The sequence below is a fragment of the Trichosurus vulpecula genome, chromosome 4 (genome assembly GCF_011100635.1).
Source record: "Trichosurus vulpecula isolate mTriVul1 chromosome 4, mTriVul1.pri, whole genome shotgun sequence".
Classification (NCBI taxonomy): domain Eukaryota; kingdom Metazoa; phylum Chordata; class Mammalia; order Diprotodontia; family Phalangeridae; genus Trichosurus; species Trichosurus vulpecula.
Genome location: NC_050576.1, coordinates 430339297 through 430357661, shown reverse-complemented (window position 1 = coordinate 430357661; position 18365 = coordinate 430339297). Strand labels below are relative to the sequence as shown.

General features: G+C 44.0%; 1 protein-coding gene across 1 annotated transcript in view; it reads left to right on the top strand.

Annotated features, from left to right (window-relative positions):
• Positions 1-18365, top strand: part of KIF1A (kinesin family member 1A) — a 191989-nt gene that overhangs the window by 90567 nt on the left and 83057 nt on the right. The window contains exons 18-26 of the mRNA XM_036755422.1: positions 44-119; positions 3931-4010; positions 5196-5302; positions 9924-10007; positions 11252-11432; positions 12095-12167; positions 12427-12520; positions 14538-14686; positions 15440-15618. Of these exons, the coding sequence (XP_036611317.1) occupies positions 44-119; positions 3931-4010; positions 5196-5302; positions 9924-10007; positions 11252-11432; positions 12095-12167; positions 12427-12520; positions 14538-14686; positions 15440-15618 (1023 nt within the window). The remainder of the gene's footprint in view (positions 1-43; positions 120-3930; positions 4011-5195; positions 5303-9923; positions 10008-11251; positions 11433-12094; positions 12168-12426; positions 12521-14537; positions 14687-15439; positions 15619-18365) is intronic.

Here is an 18365-nt window from a genome sequence, read left to right as displayed (position 1 = left end):
TGACCCATGCTGATCTCTGACTCTAGCTTCTGCTTTTTTCCAGGGAGGCTTTGCTGGCTGAAATGGGTGTGGCCATGAGGGAAGATGGAGGCACCCTGGGTGTGTTCTCTCCCAAAAAGGTAGGAGAAGCTTTCAAAATCACTCTTCCTCTCTCTCCTGGTGATGCAGGCATTGAATTGGGGATCAAGGAGGCTTTGGCAGAGTTTGGCATTGGGCAGATGAGTTGAACTCAATTCTGTTATGGCATGTCCTCATGGCAAATCTTTTTCAAAAGAGGAAAATGTGGCTGTGTTTGTTCTGTTTTTCAAATCTCAATCCTGAGACCCAGTAAGTGCTGAGTAGCAGTTCCATTGTTAGGACTATCATAACAGGAGGATGCATTTCTATAGTTCCCTCAACTTCGCAGAATGCCAGCCTCACCACAGCCCTGGGAGTTAGGAAGGCACAGCAAATAGGATAACCACCATTAAACAGATGAGGAAACTGAGGCTTGAAGAAGTTACATGAATTTTTCTATTTACTGTTCTTAGTCCAATGACCTTCATGCCTTTGCAGAGGTTGTCCTTTGTCCTTAGAATATTGAAACCACAGCCATACTAGGATTTCCTGTATAGTGACCTAGCCATGTTGCACCTCTTCTCAAAATCTTTCAGCAGCTCCTTACTGTCTATGGAGGCAAGTTCAAGAGCATAGCTACCCTTAAGGGGAAGTTTAGTGTATAAAGAGCAGCTAGGTGGTACAGTGGGTGGAGCGATAGACCTGGAGTCAGGAAGACCTGAGTTCAAATCCAGCCTCAGATTCACATTCAAGTTTGTACTATCTGTATGAACCTGGGCAAGTCACTTAACCACTCTCTGCCTCAGTTTCCTTATCTGTGAGATGGGGATAATAACAGAACCTGCTTTCCAGAGTTGTTGTGAGGATCAAATGAGTTAACATAAGTTAACTGTTTAAACTATTATATAAATGCTAGCGAATATCATCATCACCATCATTACTAAGGGTGTCATGTGCAATTTATTTGTATCACTAGATCTCTTTTCCCACAGATTCATTTTTTAAAGAACTGATTGAATTGATCCCTTTGTACTTTTCAGCTGGCCTTTGTCAGACTGCTTGCATTATGTCGATCTCTCCCTTTCATCTTTTTAGCTTCCACTGCTTAGCCCCCCGGAACTTATTCCTAGAGAGTGTTGGGGTGTATTCCCCAAGGCAGGTTGGTGTGGTGGTGAGCTGCAGTGATGGCTGAAATGCTGCTGAGAAGCTCAGGTGTTTGGAACTCCCATAGCTTTTGGTGGTGGCTCAGGATAAAATAATTGGTCACAGAACACCTGGTGAATACAGTGTGGAGAAGAGATCAGTCAAAGGCACCAAAGTCTTTTTGTGCTTTCCTGTAGATAAACCTGTATGCAAAATGTTTCATTTGTGTGGCCATTTATACCTTCTTCAAACATCCTTGCCTCTCTCATTGACCCACTGAGATATGATAGAGATTTTGTCTGTTTGTATCTTTGGTGTCTGGCTATATAAGTGTGATAGAGAATACCCCCCCAAATTCAAGTGAAATCCCCAGGAGAATTATTTCCCTAGAAAATTCCTGGCTACCTAGGTACTCAAAAGGAACACTGGGGCAGAGGCAGCTCTCTTTCCACTTCATTAGTTGTGTGACCTTTGGCGAATCATTATGCTTGTCATCTGGCAAGTGAGGGGAGCCTGGATCTCTAATATTCTTTCCAGCTTGAAATCTAATTGGATGATCCCTGATTCTTGGGAGGACATTTAGATCATTTTCTACCTCAGGAGGAAATGTTTAGAAATGTGCTGCAAGCAAGCATCCTTTGGTTAAACCTTGATCTCCTGAAGTGTGCTGGTGCTTTCAATATGTCCAACAGCCACCACTGAGAAGGGATGCGATTTCCCCTTGTGCTCTCAGTTTCTTCCATCTGGCTCTTTCTCATGATGGAAGTTAGACCTGTATCTGGAATACATGGCACACCTATTGGGAATGGTGTTCATTCAAAACTTCTCCAATGCTCCATGAAAGTGGGGTCTGCTGGACTGACTGGATTATCTTTCAGCCCCTTCAACCTTCCCTGGGGTCTGTAGATTTTCTGGGGACTTTTGTTGTTGTTTTTAAAAACTTCCAAATTCTGAAGGCTTTAATATGAGATTCTGCCCCAGGGTCTGGGGCAATGTAGGTGCAGTTGCAGCAGTAAAGGATAAAAGATGAATGGGATGGAGAAGAGCAACCTTGGAGAGATAAAAAGCCCCAAGCTCCCAGAAAAATTGAGAATTGAGAGCAATGTTATACATTGTGCTGAATAGGAAAACAATCTGTCTTGGATGGAGCTAATGCAATTTGGGGCTTCCAGAATGGAGGTGGTACTCTGACTGTCTTCTACCCTGGTCAGACTTATCTAGAGTATTGTGTTCAGTTTCTGGGCACCACTGTATAGGAAGAACAAAATGCAGAAAAGAACAATCAGGATTATGAAGGTCCTGGAGAACCTGGGGCTATTTAGCCTGGAGGAAAGAAGACTTAGGCAGGACATTGTAACTAAACTGCCTTCAAGAACTTTGAAGGACTCTCATGTCAGGAGGGACTAGATTCATCTTGGACCCAGGGACTGAACCAGAGCAACAAGTAGAAGTCAAAAAGAGGCAAAATGAGTCTTGATGCCAGGCAAAACTTCCTAATAATTAGAGCTGTCCCAAAGTGGAATGGCCTGCCTTGAGAGTTGGTGGGCTCCCTTCCTTGGAGATTTTCAGCAAAAGCTGGATGGCCATTTGTCACATATATTGTAAAGGTGAGTCTCTGAGAAGGGAGTGAGTTGGGCTAGAGAGCCAGTGAGGACCCTTCCAATTCTGAAAATCTGTAGATTTTCTTGTAGAACATGCAGGAGCCTGATATGATAGCTGTCAAGGCACAGCAAGCTGTGTTCTCATTATGGAGAGAAATGAGGAAATGGGAACTGAGGAGAGAGGAAAGCCTCATTTCACAAGCAGACTGAAAAGGAGGTTGGGAAAGCCAGTCTCTAAACCAACATGGACACTTAGCAACCACAGTGGGTCCTCCCCATTAGAGCTATAGGAGCTCACTTTGGAGTATGGAAGGTGGAGTACCCTCTCAAGGACAGCTGGATAGTGCCACAGCATGAGCTTAGAGAAAGACCCAGCCCCTTCACTGCCTGTTGGTTAATATCAGCACTTTTGTTATTAGGAAAATGAGAGTCACAGAGTGACTGGACCCATGTTGGACTCAGTTAGAGATCCTTCCCACACACAAGATTCTTCCGTAGCAGAGAATTACACCCTTCCATCTCAGTTCTGTCCTTCCCTCTCCATCACTCAACAGACCTTGCCTTCAGGCAGCCAGGACTTCTCCGCCCTTTGCAATTTTCCCTCCCCAGAAGCTTGAGAGTCTGAGCTGACTGCCAGGGCTCAAGGTCAGAAGACTGAAGGAACTTGAAGAATTCCAACTGGGTTTCCAGAAGCTGAGCTCACCCAGAGAATACCCTGAGTACTTATGTGTCCAGCAGAGACATTCCTGAGGAATATTCTGCATGCAAGGGAGTCTGGGCTCTTAGGTTTCTCTCCATGCATGTAGTGCTAAACTCAGGTCTAAATAGTGGATTACTTGTGACCAATTGAATTAATAGGCTTTCAGTAGTGCTGTGCTGAAAACTTGGAAGAAATTGTTCTTTGTATTGTAAGATTCTAGTCCTTTTTACAAGTCTTTTGCTGTCATGGTTTTCTGTGTGTGCCTTTTGTTTCTCTCTATGACTACTTTAGGGAAGAAATGAGCCCTCCCTTTACCAAGGGCAATAACTAGATAGATCATTGGGCAACTCTAGGGGGAGAAAGTACTCAGATGAATGCTTAGTTCACAAGTTCACTGTAGAAAAGAGTATTCATCTTTCTTCTTTCTAGACACCTCATCTTGTCAACCTGAATGAAGATCCTCTGATGTCTGAGTGCCTTTTGTACTACATTAAAGATGGAATAACCAGGTGAGACAGCACCACTAGGAAAGCCTTCTGTTAACCTATGTAAGAAGTTAGGCCATGATGGCAGCTGCCTTTTCCTTAGTTGAGGATAATATTCTCTTTATCCATGCCAAGAGCTAAGAGCCTATGGGGTGGGGGAGGGGCATATCCCTATCATCTTCCACCATTGTACTTATCTTATCTTCTTCAGTCAAACCCCAGGAGTTCTGCCATAAGGATGGCAGTTTTCCTAGTACACCATCTGTTGATGATGGGGGGTGGGGCTTCTTTTGTGGGGGAAAGGGGAGACTTGACGAGATGACTCTTAAGGCTCCTCCTTGCTCAGTGGCTCTCTCATGCAGTTAAAATGCAGTGTCACTTATTCAATTCAAAAAGCATTTAGTAAGTGCTGGCCTTATGATAGGAACTAGAAATATGAAGAAAAAAGCAAAGCAGATTCCAGATTTTGGGTGATTGTAACATATAAGAGGATATGAGCATTGTCAGGAAAGCATTGAGGAAAGGGATTGTTAATCACATCAATGTTTTAGGAAGCTTGTTTTATGTTCCAAGTTGATAGTGTGAAGCCTCATCATCAGTACAAGGTATTCAAGCATTTGGAGTGGTACCTCTAGCATTTGGTTCCTTTTGTGACTCAAGCAAGAAGTACAAAATCAGGACCATGGTCAGGGCTTCAAAGAAGCCTTAACTAGAACAGGAAACCAAATGGAGGACGCCACTTTTTGGTCAACTGAGTCACAGATCAGTTAAAGCTAAGCAGGATTCCCCAGAAGCTTTATCTGTCCTAAGAAGAAGAAACTGCTTCTGTGGCCTGGATCCCTCTATTTCCCCATAAATAGCAAATGTAAGCACACACCAGTCCACATCCTCCTGATCTGCTTTGTTGGCATACTTAAATAGAGGAATGTGGACCTGTGCTCAGTGATACAAAGACATCCCGTCATGTTCCCTCCATTTCTCTGGGCTTCATTCCTTGCAATCCTTGCAAAGGATTGTCCAAACATCACTGAACATTTTAAACACCATTCTCATTCTAAATCTTAGGATAGTGTTGCAATGAGCAAGTTATCTTCTCTTTGCATTTCTCAGTCTCTCTCCATTCTGAGGGTGGAATAACTTTAGGCAGCAGTGGCACTCAGTAATAGGTCATAGCTAGAGAATGCTAACAACCTGTGCCTCTGTATTTAGAGTTGGCCGAGAGGATGGAGAGAGGAGACAAGACATCGTCCTTAGTGGACACTTCATAAAGGAAGAACACTGCATTTTCCGGAGTGACACCAGGGCTGGCAATGAAGGTATCCCCTGGTCCCAATGCTGTTTTGTGGCTTTGCCTTCCCCCTCACCAGATTTTACCTGCCTTTCCAATGACCTTCAAGTTCTGAGATCTCTTTCTCTTTGATTGAAGGCCGTGTTAGGATCCATGCCCACGAATTCAGTCCAATCTTATTCAACAAGCATGAATTTAGCAAGAACTGTATTAGGTGCAAGAGACACAAAGACAAAAATGAAAGAGCTCTTGCCCTCAAGGAGCTTCCATTCTACTGGAAGGGAGAGTACAACATATACACAGAAAAATATATACATGATATTTTGAGAAGGGAAAAAATTCTGACAGCCAAGGGGAATCAGTAAAATTTTGCCAGGAACCTTGAAGGAAATTACAGCTTCTAAGAGGTGGAAGTGAGGAGGGAGAATATTCGAGCCAGGGCAGCCAACCTGGGCAAATGCCCAAAGGCAGGGGGTAAAGTGACAAATTTTGGAAAGATCGATCAGGCAAGTCAATAAATCAACAAGAATTTGGTAAGTGTTTGTGGTGTGCCAGGCACTGTGCAAAGCACTGGGGATACAATGAAAGACAAAAAATAGTCACTGCCCTCAAGGATCTCACATTTAAATGAAGGCAAGAACATTCAAAATAGGTTTGGTGGGAACATGACCATATGAGAAAGAATAATATGCAACAAGCCTGGAAAGGGGACCTGGAACAAGCCCATGAAGGACTTCGAATGCCAACTCTCAGTCCAGGATCCTGAGGTCCTGTGAATAGAGAGAGCTTCCACCAATCTCCTTTCTATCAAGACAGGTATAAAAATGCAATGTGACTTTATGGGCAGGTCAAATATGGGCCTGGGAATTTCCATCTCATTTCCCTCAAATAAGTCAGACTCTCATCACCCTTTTGCATGAGTTTCTTGCCAAGACATGTCTCAACGGAAGTGTGGATGGTACCTTATTGCTCTTTCTCCCCCCCACCCCCCACTGATCAATGGGAAACAACAAGAGGGAAAGAAGCCTTGGGGTAAGGAATTGGGCTGCACTGCCGGCTGCTGCTGAGATAGCCCTTTGCAAACCAAATGGATAGTCAGGGAAGGTGCCTGAGTGTCATTCTGTAGAAATATGGGCTCATTCAGTGGATTCTCCTAGTGTGAATGCAAGTGTACATATGGTAATGAGCAGACCACCATGCCTTCCAATTTGCCAGTCTGTGTACAGTAGGTACAACTGGATACAATGTCTGGTACTTTCCAAAGGCCAGAAAAGAATAAGTCTCGTATAACTTGGATTCCTTTCCCCCTCTGGACCTCAATTTCCTTAGTTCTCAAAGAAAGGGGTGAAATTTTTTATATCTAAAATCCATTTCTCTGACTATAAATTCTAAATCCTATAATGGCCACCCCTGCCAAGTAATTTTGGGCAAGGCACTTATACTCCCTGATTTAATTTCCCTGACTATAAAATGAAGGGATTGGACTAGATGACCTCTACAATCCCCTTTGGTCCTAAGTCCTATCATTCTATAAATGTGATCTTGGGGTCATGCTATCTATCTGGGCCTAGTTTCCTTCCTTGAAAAATCTGGGGGTTGGATGGATGAGCTCTGAGACTCTCTCAAAAGACCTCTCCTTCCAGGTCTAACTCCTGTGAAACATGTAAATCCAGGATATATTTGTCTCCTCTCCCAAATTTCTTTAAGTTGGTTCACTGAGTGTCATGGATTAATCATCTCATGATAAATACCAGCAGATGCAAGGTCCTCGTGGCTTTTGGCCTGAGAGGAATGAGTATGCCCAGCCATGATGGTAATCATGGCTCCTGATGCTCATACCATCTTTACAGCCCCATTAGGTGTGACCATTTAGATTCATGTCTTCTGATTCTTAACATTCTAAGTTCACCCCCTTTCTATGACCAAAAAAAACTGAATAGAAAAGAGCATAAAAGTGTGAATTTTGTGGAGAGAAAATGCTTGGTATTCTTAAGGTGAGCAGCTGACAAACTCACTGCCAGGAACTGGCAAAATGACAGCAAAAGTTTGTCTCTGACCCCATCCCACCCCTTCCCATACCTTTCTGTTACATTTCAGGCTCCCCTCCCCAGTGCCCAATGCCTGCCATGCTTGTGACATGGCTCTCCATGGTTGGCTTGCCCAGATCTATTATCCTCGGACAGTATCATGCCCTCTTCATGAGCCATTCTTCCTTCCCTACTAAGCCTTGCCTATCCCCACAGGCTTTTCATTCAGGCTCTTCTCTGTTGGTTCATCTGATTGTTGGTTGCTGGAGTGTAAGTGAACTCATGCCTTAGAAAGACTATATGAAATATGTGAGTGATGAGTCTGGCATCAGGAAGACCTGGGTTTTGAATTGCATCCCATCCCATTCCTATCTAGATGTGTGACCACAGGAAAGTCACAAAACCTCTTGGAGTCTCAGTTTCCTCACCTGTAAAATGGGGAGGAGAATAATGCCTCCAGTCCCCTCCTCACTGTGTGGGGGATGAGGCATCCCCCACATAGAAAACACTTGACAAAGAGCCATAAGGCTCTTTGGGGCTTATTGTGCCCAAAGCCCTGGGGCTTATTGTGACTATAAGCACATCACACTATTCAGACATCAGTTCCATTTTATGGTGGCATTCTGGAAATAAGAGGCAGCATAGGATAGTAAAAAGAGCACAGAATTGGGAATTTGGAGTTCTGGTCCCAACTCTGCACTGTCTTCTCTCTGGCCGTCCAAGGCTCTTGCCCTTTCCTGGACTCCATTTCCTCATCTATGGAAGGAGAGGGTTCAATAACCACTGATAACCTGTTCTAGACCCTATGTTCTCTGATCTGTGAGCCCAAAGAAGAGATTTTAGGAGGGTAGATCTCAGGACCCATAATAGAAGAGCAGGGATGAGCTGTTGGGCACCTGCTTTCATTACTTATGCATAAGAATGGCAGCCACCTAGTGGCAGGGACTTAGAATCAGGAAGAGCTCATTTAAATCTCTCCTCACACACCAGCTGGACAAATCACTTCATTGTGTGTGCCTCTGTTTCCTTATCTGTAAAATGAAGGTGCTGAAATTCTTTCCGGCCCTAAATCTTTGTCCCCAATCCTGACTGAGGGCTGGGAGCTCTGAGAAGGGCACCAGGAGATTCAGTGAGCACTTGATGAATAAGTGCAGACTGTGGTGAGTGTGGGAGACAAGAATCCCACACGCTGAGGAACTTTTATTTTTATGTCAATGTTTAGGGGAAGATTGTTTGTCACAGTCCTTCAGCCTCCATAATTACACGGAATAATTACTTGCCATCCATTATGATGACTCACATATCTGATATCATATTCTCAGATTATTAAAGCAGTCAGTTCTAACTTTTCACAGATCATGGCCAATGTCAATATCGAAGAAAAGGAGGACCCCTCCCCCCGCCACACCTGAGTCATGCCAATTATTCCTTCTCAAAACTGTCATGTAAGAGCACTAGCTCTGAAGTTTTAGGATCTGGGTTCAAATCCTGCTCTGTACTGATTATCAGTGTGGTCTTGGACCAGTCATTTATGCTCTCTGGGCCTCAGTTTGCTCCTCCATAAAATGCAAATGATAATACCTTCTATACATACCCCTCCCCCCAGGGTTGTTATAAGGATCAAAAGAGCCAATGGGAAGAAAGTGCTTTGCAAACCCTAGAAGCTGTATCATTCTCAGTTCTTATTCTAGGACCACAGATCTAGACCCAGAGGGGACCATCCAGTTGAATTCCCTGCTTACAGGAGAGCCAATTCAGGCCCAGAAAGGTGTCACAGGTGTATAGATACAGAGCTAGGAGAAACCTCTAACCCATCTAACCCAACTCCTGAGATGAGAAAACGAAGTCCTAGAGAGGGGAAGTGACCTCCCCAAAGTCACTATCCTTGGCAGCAGAGCCAAAATACAAACCCAGGTCCCTTGGCACCAAGCGTTGGGCTCTTTTCCATGTCACCACTCTGCCTCCTTCCATGTAACCCTCTAAGTTTATCCTCATGTCAATCTGATGACTTCAGATGCACCTGAGTGACATAAATGGACAAATACCTCAGGAAGTTCTGTGTCCCCAACACAAGATCTCATGATTTAGAGCAAAAATCAACCTTGGAGTCTATAAAGTCCAACCCCTTCATTTTACAATTGAACAGAGATGATGAGACTTGCCCAAGGTCACACAGATAGGGAATGGGACAGCCAATATTTGAACTCAGATCCTCTGACTCCAAGTCCACCACTGCTATCTTTGTGATGAGAACAACACACACATCAAGTTACCCACTCCCCACTTTAGGAGAAAGGAACAAAGACTTTGGGAAGTCATTCCCTTTCCAGACACATCATTAAAGTGATTGATCCCTCTGGAATTTGAAAATCTACCCTCTCCCCCCTTTCAGGAAAACTTAGATTACATTTCAATTGAACTTAATTTGATTCGACAATCTTTAGAGTGCCCCAACATTCAGTACCCTTCCCACTCAGACCTACTGTCTCTGATAGGAGCACATACCAATGGGCGTCTTCTCTGGGACAACTGAAAGGAGCCGCAGCCCCCACACTGACATTGTTTCTATTTCTTCTCTGTCTTTCTCCCCATTTGACTTCTTTCTTTGTTTCTTTCCTGTAGCAGTGGTGACCCTGGAACCGTGTGAGGGGGCAGACACCTATGTCAATGGCAAAAAAGTGACAGAACCAAGCATTCTACGATCTGGTAAGTTCTTTCTCTCTGGGGAAGGGGCCTCACTTGTCATGGAGGAATGAGACCAGGACCACCGTTAACTACATTTTCATCATATGGAAATTCATCCACTCAACAGTTATCAAATAGCTCTTATGGACAAGGTCATGTGTTAGGAACTGTGAGAGATCAATAGATGAATCTGTAAGACAGTGGTCCCTGCCCTCATGGAGCTCCCAGCCTAGTGGAGAAAATTACAGGTCTACAAACACATCATAAGTATAATAATAGTACTGGCAACTGAGGCCACTTTCCCTCAAAGAGGAAAACATAATTTTTTTCCTGAAGCATTTAACTAAGTCTCTCATGTCATGCTAGTAGAGAGATATGACCTAGACAATGATATAGTGATCTTAATTTAGAATTGGTCAAATGTTGGATCTCAAAGAGTAGCCATTAAAGGCTCACCGTCAGCTTAACAAGAAGTCTCCAATGGAGTGCCCCATGGCTCTGAGTCCAACCCTGTGTAGTCTAAGTTTTTTTTTCCACTTTTAAAAATAATTATTTATTTATTTATTTTAAATTTATGAATAAAACAGGCATTTCCATGACATAGTAAAGATTTTTATCAATGACTTGGATAAAAGGCATAGATAGCTTGCTTGGCAAATTTGCAAGTGACAAGATACTGGCAGGGAGAACAAATACATTGGATGCCAGAGACAGAATCCAAAAAGATCAAGATAAGCTTGAGCTTTGGGCTAGACCCTACAAGATACAATCTAAATGTTTATTGAATTTATTGAGAAACGCTTGAACTTAGTGCCTAGTTAGGAAAGATGAAGGAAGTTGGAACTTTCCAGATTGCAAGTTTCCTCTGATGGCCTGCCATACCCAGGCAAATTCCTCTCCCTGCCTCAACCCCCAACAACCACATTGTGTCCCAGAGTGTCTCTACTCCTCCATTCCCTGAACTGAATTTGTTTTAAAAGATGAGAGTGCATTCAGGAAACTTGGCCTCATTTCAGCTCTGCCAGTAAATTCTCTCAAGAGGTCTATGTTTCTGTATTGCAACAGTTACACATGATGCTGACCACATTCATAGCAGCAGATGTGGTTCCTTTCTGATCTAGAGAGAAGGGCTGGCCATGGTGCCTAGATTTACCAGCCCCTTTCCTCATACCTTGACAGGCTGCTCTGATTCCCCTTGGTCCCCCTACACCGTGGGTGACCTCCCAATTTCTTCAGGTTAATCTTGCTTTTAATTTTGCTAACAGGAAACCGTATTATCATGGGGAAGAGTCATGTATTCCGATTCAACCATCCTGAGCAGGCTCGGCAAGAGCGTGAACGGACCCCATGCGCAGAGACACCTGCAGAACCAGTGGACTGGGCCTTTGCCCAGCGTGAGCTACTTGAAAAACAAGGCATTGATATGAAACAGGAGATGGAACAGAGGTGAGGAGCATTGGGATGAGATGGATGGTTGGGTTTCCTGGAATTATTATTGCTATTGAAAATCAAGGTTCATTAGTGGTTTAAGGGCCAGGCTCAGAGTCAGGAAGACCTGGTTTCACATCCTGCCTGTGACACATCCTGGCTATGTGACCCTGGGCAAGTCACCAAACTTCTGAGAGCCCCAGGCAACTCTCTGCGAATTACAGAAAAGGTGCTGATCTATACTGGGAGAGTGAATTTGTTGACCAGGAGTTCCCTATGCCAATGGGATCACAAGTCCAGACCCCAGTCCTCCAATTATAATAATAATTATTATTATTATACAAATATATCAAAGATTTCTGGTTTAATCAATGTGGAGACATCTTATTGTGAGAATTCCTTTCACCAATGTATATTAAAACCTGCCTATGACTAAGTTAGGTCTTAGAAAACTATCTGAGACTTAGGGAGCTTAGTGATTTGCCTGGGGTCACACGTCTAGTAAATATTAGCATTGAGATTTGAAATTCAAGTGTCCCTGGCTTCAAGAGCACCACCTTCTCCACTGTATCACATCATCATCATCATCATCATCATTGTCAATATCATCACCAAAAAAAATCTTGTCTCTGTACCTGTTTCAGTTTGTCATTCTATCCTTTCTTCCTTCTGGTTCATAGACTCCAGGAACTTGAGGACCAATATCGGAAGGAGAGAGAAGAAGCCAACTACCTCCTCGAGCAGCAGAGACTGGTACAGGAGTCATTGCCCTTTCCCTTGGCACTCAGAGGACACCAGCAAGCTTCTTGGTTGGGTTTTGTCCTGAAGTAACCTTTGTGCCACTGAGCTCAGAACTAGCTCAGATTAGTTTCAATAAAGCATTCTGACTTCTCAGACCCAATTTAATAAGATACCCCAACCAGAAACTTGTGGTAGTTTGCTTGCAAGATCTGAGTTAGGGACATGGGATGGTGAAAACCAGACAGGTCACTTGGTCTTTCTTCTCCCTAAGGACTATGAGAGTAAGCTTGAGGCTTTGCAAAAGCAGATGGATTCCAGGTATTACCCAGAGGTCAATGAAGAAGAAGAAGAGCCTGAAGATGAAGGTAAGGGATTCTATCCTCTATCTCGTCCTTTTTCTAGAGCAGTTCCAAGTGAAGAATGCCCAAAGAAGTTGAAAACAGGAGCCTATGTTTCCTGGTTCCTATGTTCAGCTAGGAGTGGTAATGGGTGGAAGGTACAAAGAAGCAAATTTGGGCTTAATGTAATAACAAATGTTCTCATGACAAAAGTTATCTGCAGGCTGTCTCAGGAGATGGTAGGCTTCTACTGATGGAAGGATTTCACTCAGGGTCTGAATGACTCCTTGTTGGGGATACTGAGGAAGGAATACCTGTTCAGCTATTGTTATACATATATATATGTATATATGTATGTACATACATATACATGTACACATATATACATATATATACATACATACATATATACATATATATATATATGGAATACTTGTTCAGCTCAAAAAATTCTGAGATTCTTGCCAGTTCTGAGATTCTGAGTAGAAAAAAAAAGATTGGTCATTAGGATTCACTAATGGGCCAGTAGTGATGAGACAGGGCAGACTGGTATAAAGGACTCTTGGGTGAGGAAATTCCTTCTGCCAGTGCTGGCTGGCACCTTCTCTGTAGCTCACAGAGAATTTCCTAGAGCAGAGGTGTCAAACTCTGGTCTACAACACTCTGCAGTACAGTGAGAGCCAGAAGAAAATATAATTGAGAAATATTTAACAAAGTAAATAAGAAAACAGTACAACATAGACAATGTTAATTTGTGGTTTCCTAGTCAATATGCTGTATTCAGGGATCCATTTCTATTTGAGTTGAACACCACTAGCCTAGAGGCCCGAGAGGCTGAGTTGCTTGCCCAGGGTCATGCAGCTAGTGTGGGCCTGAGACATGATTTGAACCTAGATCTTCCTGGCTTTGTGGGTAGCTCCTCTGTCCTGCATTGTCTGTGGCAGTGTCCATGTGTTTGATGAGTACCCTACAATATCTTCAGGAATATTACCCTGAGCGATTGTGATCACACGACACCCACTGGCAATGAAAGGGGAAATACAGCCCAAACAGCTGCTCTAAGGCAGGGATATCACAGATTCCAAGTTAGAAGGAACTTTAAAGGCCATCAAGCTCAACTCCTCATTTTACAATGGAGGAAGCCAGCACCAGAGAGGGAGCAGAGGATAGGCAGGGCTGGGATTCGCACCAAGTTTCTGTGATTCCGAATCCAGCATCCTTTCCCCATACCATGATGCTTGGCCCATGCCATGGTGAGCCCATGAAAGGAAAGGGCCAGAGGACTCAGAGGGGACCTTAGATATCATCCAGGCTTACCCCCTCATTATACAACTAAGGAGGAAGCTGCCACCCAGAGGGAGGAAGGGACACTGCGGCCAATCTGTTTGTCACAAGGAAAAAGGTCAAGGTCACTCAGTGATGTAATGGACAGCCTGGGCAAGTAACTTCACCTCTAAGCCTCAGTTTCCTTATCTCCAAAACAAAGGGGTTGGATTCACTGACCTCTAAGGCCCATCCAACTGTAGAGCTCAGATCTTGTGATGCCATGACCCCAAATTTATCCTGAAATTTCTTACATTTCATGAGCCACTCTTTTCATGAGCTCCTCACTCCATGGCGCAGGGCCTGCTCCTGGTACTCCTGCCATTGAAGACAAGACAAGACAAGACTTTGCTTTTTTAATAGCCATGTTCTTATTCACTGTCCTCAGTTTATTTTGCTCAATTATCTTGTATGACTTTTTAAAAACCATTTCTTGTCTTGGACATCTCCGCCATCTTTTCTTAGTCTCTCTACTTCAATAAGCAGTCATTAATTGCTTCCTATTGTGGGCAAGACCCTTGAACATGAAAGTGATGGGAGGTGCCTGGCTCCCTTATGGCCTCCCCCTGCTCTTGTGTTGACTGGAAATCATTCCCTGCATTCCCTTGTCAGAGAAGTTCCATCTCTGACTTTCCAGAAGGCACTGGACAGCAGGTAGCAGCATTGGGGGATGGCTGCCCTTCCCTGGAATGACCAAGTGAGGTTTGTTTTCTCTTGACAGTCCAGTGGACAGAGAGAGAATTCGAGCTGGCACTTTGGGCCTTCAGGAAGTGGAAGTGGTACCAGTTCACATCTCTGAGAGACCTCTTGTGGGGCAATGCCATTTTCCTCAAAGAAGCCAATGCCATTAGCGTGGAGCTAAAGAAAAAGGTAAGGTGATTTGTTGTTGCTAGAGTTGAGCTAGAACTAGTATAAGAACTTGGAACCATAGTACTGTCACTGAGGAGGCCACCTCCCTACAGTGACTGTGCTCAGACAAAGTTAAAGTGTCCTCTTTACCTTTATGCCCCATCCCCACATCCCATGTGCCATCTGGTCTTTCTTCATTCCACCTTCATCGAGTTGACTTCCAATATTGAGGCTGAAAGAGAGAGTTTAGCAATCTGAGAGTATCTCTATAAGTATTGCCCAGGTTATTATGAAGACCCAGGGATCACTGGCTTCACATTATACCAACTAAAAATATCTTTGCATTCATAGTGCTGCTCTCTCCATTACATGACCTGCACGTGGTGGTATTCATTGTTTTATCCGTGTTGCAAAGCACTGGGCCCTAGGAATGAAGTGTAGATCTTTTATGTGGGGGCAGGTGGCACATAATACCTGAAAAAGTGGCCTCTGATCTACCCCTTTCTCAGGTAAGGTCTTAACACCAGGCAAGCTGATGAAGTTTCCTCTATGAGATCATTCGTTCAAAAACCTCCAGTTAAACTAGCCTGTCTGGTGACAATCTACTCTCAGCTTCCTGGAAAGTTCCTGGTGAAGATCCCAAGACCTTATATCCCAACCCTTAGCTGCCATTTTGTGGGGGAGAGGGGGAATGGGGAAGGTAAGTGAGGTCCTTAGCTGGGAATCCTAGCAGTTTGGAGATGCTTGGACGTTTTTCCCTGTGTTTGTCACCAGGTCCAATTCCAATTTGTTCTCCTTACGGACACTCTCTACTCTCCCCTGCCTCCGGATTTGCTTCCCCCCGATGCTGCCAAAGAAAGAGAAAAACGACCCTTCCCACGAACCATCGTGGCTATTGAGGTCCAGGACCAGAAGAATGGTGCTACACATTATTGGACACTGGAGAAACTCAGGTAGGGGTCAGGTGACAAGGAAGGGTGACGATCTGGGAAGGGGAGGCTAGAGGAGAAAGAATAACCACTGAGGAGGCAGCTTCTACAATCCAAGAAAAGAGAAAGGCTTAAGAAAGGTCCTTGTGTGGTTGGGACAAGTTGGGCAAATACGCAGATTTTTACCTCGAGGTTCAGAAGCAATATGGTTCAACCCCTTCATTTTACTGATGAAGAAAATGAACCCCAAAGAAGGAAAGTGACTCAGGATACTAGACTTAACCTGAAAGGGATCTCAAAAGCCATCTAGTTCAGCCCCATAATTTTACAGATGAGGAAACTGAGGCCCACAGGAGGGAAGTGGCTTGCTCAGAATGACATAAATGGTAGCCATCTGAGATGGAATTTGAACCCCAACTAGAGCCAGCATTCTTTTCACTGTATTTCACTGCCCCTGGGATAGCCGAATGCTGACAGACTACATGCCTAGTGCTTCTTGGTGGGCATAACCTCCAAAGACCTCAAAGCCCAGCCAAGGCTTGTGTGGGGTGTCAGATTCCTCAAATGGAAGAGGGAAATTATGTGGGACCCAGAGAGCACATCTCACCCAATAAGAAAATCTATCACTACAATTACATGAAAATCCACTTCTCGGTGAGCTACCCTTTGGTGTCCAGAAGCCAAGCTCCCAGAGGGTCTTCTGAGCAAAGTCTCCAATGTTATCTCTACTCAAGGTAGAACACATGTGTGAGAATCAAAGCCATAACTAGGAAAGGCCAATGGGACGTTGTCTCAGGACTCTGTACAGGGGGTTGAATTTAGAGGACACTGACTTCACTTGCATCCCTTTCAGCAATATAAAACAGAACTTACCACTCAACCTGGATCACTCTATGCTTCTCTAACTCCAGTGAGCCCCACCATGACCTCTGAAATACAGGAGGAGTCTGTGGCACTTAATACCCAGTTCCATAATTCCAAGCTAGAGCTATGGTGAGATAGGATGTTGTAAGACAGTGGTTGTCCATTCTCTTCTTGTAATAACTCCAGGCATGGAGACTGGGTTGGCTCTCTTGGTCTTCCCTCTCAGCATTTTCTGGCCCTAATTGCCTTTCCAGTGTCACCCATGATTTGTGCTACTCTCATATCCTCTGGTTTGGTCTTCCACAGTTATTGGCAACGACTACTTGGCATCCTATTTATGAGAGGTCTTTGTAGACTTGAAGATTATAATCCGATTGCTTTGTGTTCATTCTCTTATGTGAAGTACTTTACATAGAGCCGAACTAGAGTAAAGAATGTTCAAAAGGACAATAGGGCTGGATCGAAGCCTCATGGTTTCCTGCCATGCTTCTGCCAAGAACCACATGACATTGTAGACATCTCTGTGAGAGGCAACATGGGGCAATGGAAAGAAAGCCAGTTTTGAGGTCAGGGAAGTCTGGATTCAAGCCCTGCCACTGATACATATAAGCGGTTTGACTCTGGGCAAGGGACAGCTTCTCAAGGCTGTAGGCAATTCTATAAGATAACTTGCAACCCAAATGCCAATCTACATTGTTGGAGGGAGTTTGCATATTGGGAGTTCCCTGCCCCAATCAAATTACAAATCTGGATCCCTGACCACCACACCCCAGAAAAAAATCCAAATCTGTCCCTGAATGCCCATTTCTTTACCTTTTTAATGGACATATTGAGGCAGCAGAGACTTGAACCAAATGAATGGGAAAGCTGTATGGATTTTACACAGAAAGCTATAATTGGAAATCATATTTTCAGTTGGGGATATCTGGCAGCTGTTGGGTCACAGATTGCCCACTCTTAATTAATTTTCCTTTGAACATCTTACTATTAATTTCCATTCTCTGAACATGGATTGTCTAGTGATCAGGGCAGATAGGCAAGGAGTGAAGTATGTTGTAAAGAAGCTAGCCCAGGAGCAAAAATCCACCCCAGCCCATCCTGCTGTCCCCTGGGTGATTTACATATGAGTAATGAATTCTAGAATAGGTGGGTGGCACAGCGAATAGAGTTCCAGGCCAGAAGGATGAGTCAGGGAGACTCATCTTTGTGAGTTCAAATCCGATCTCAGATTTTTCCTAGCTGTATGACCCTGGGCAAGTCACTTATCTCTGTTTGCCTCAGTTTCCTCATCTGTAAAATGAGCTGGAGAAGGAAATGGGAAACGACTCCAGCATCTCCGCCAAGAAAACCCCAAATGGGGTCACAGAGAGTTGTGACACAACTGAAAACAACTCAACAACAACAACAACAATAAAGTCTTCTTTATAGTAGGCATCTAATTTCAGTGAAGGCAGTTGGTTGACTGGAAAAAAGTGGGTGAGTCAAGACTTCTGTCCTGGCGGCTCATGCCTCTTCAGATTTGTGGTGGTGAGATTGAACACAGTGAGACCATTCACTTAATCCAATAATTAAACACCTACTATGGGATAAAATGAAATAATCCCTGCCCCCAAGGCATTTTTATTCTACTGAGATTACCACCTATGCCAAGATAAGTGAATATAAATTTTGGTGGGAAGAAAGCACTAAAATCTGAGTGGAGGAATCTCACGAGCTGAGCCAAATTCAGGGTTGTGACACCCAAAGTGCCTGTCGTTCTCTATTAGCCAGCCTTCTAGATATTTTTGCATATGCTTCACCCAAAGGGAAAATCCATAGCCATAAGTGGATAAGAATTCAGTCTGGAATAAGCCTGCAGGCTACAGAATGGTCTCAGTCAGAGAGCATGAGTTCAAACTCTGTGATGC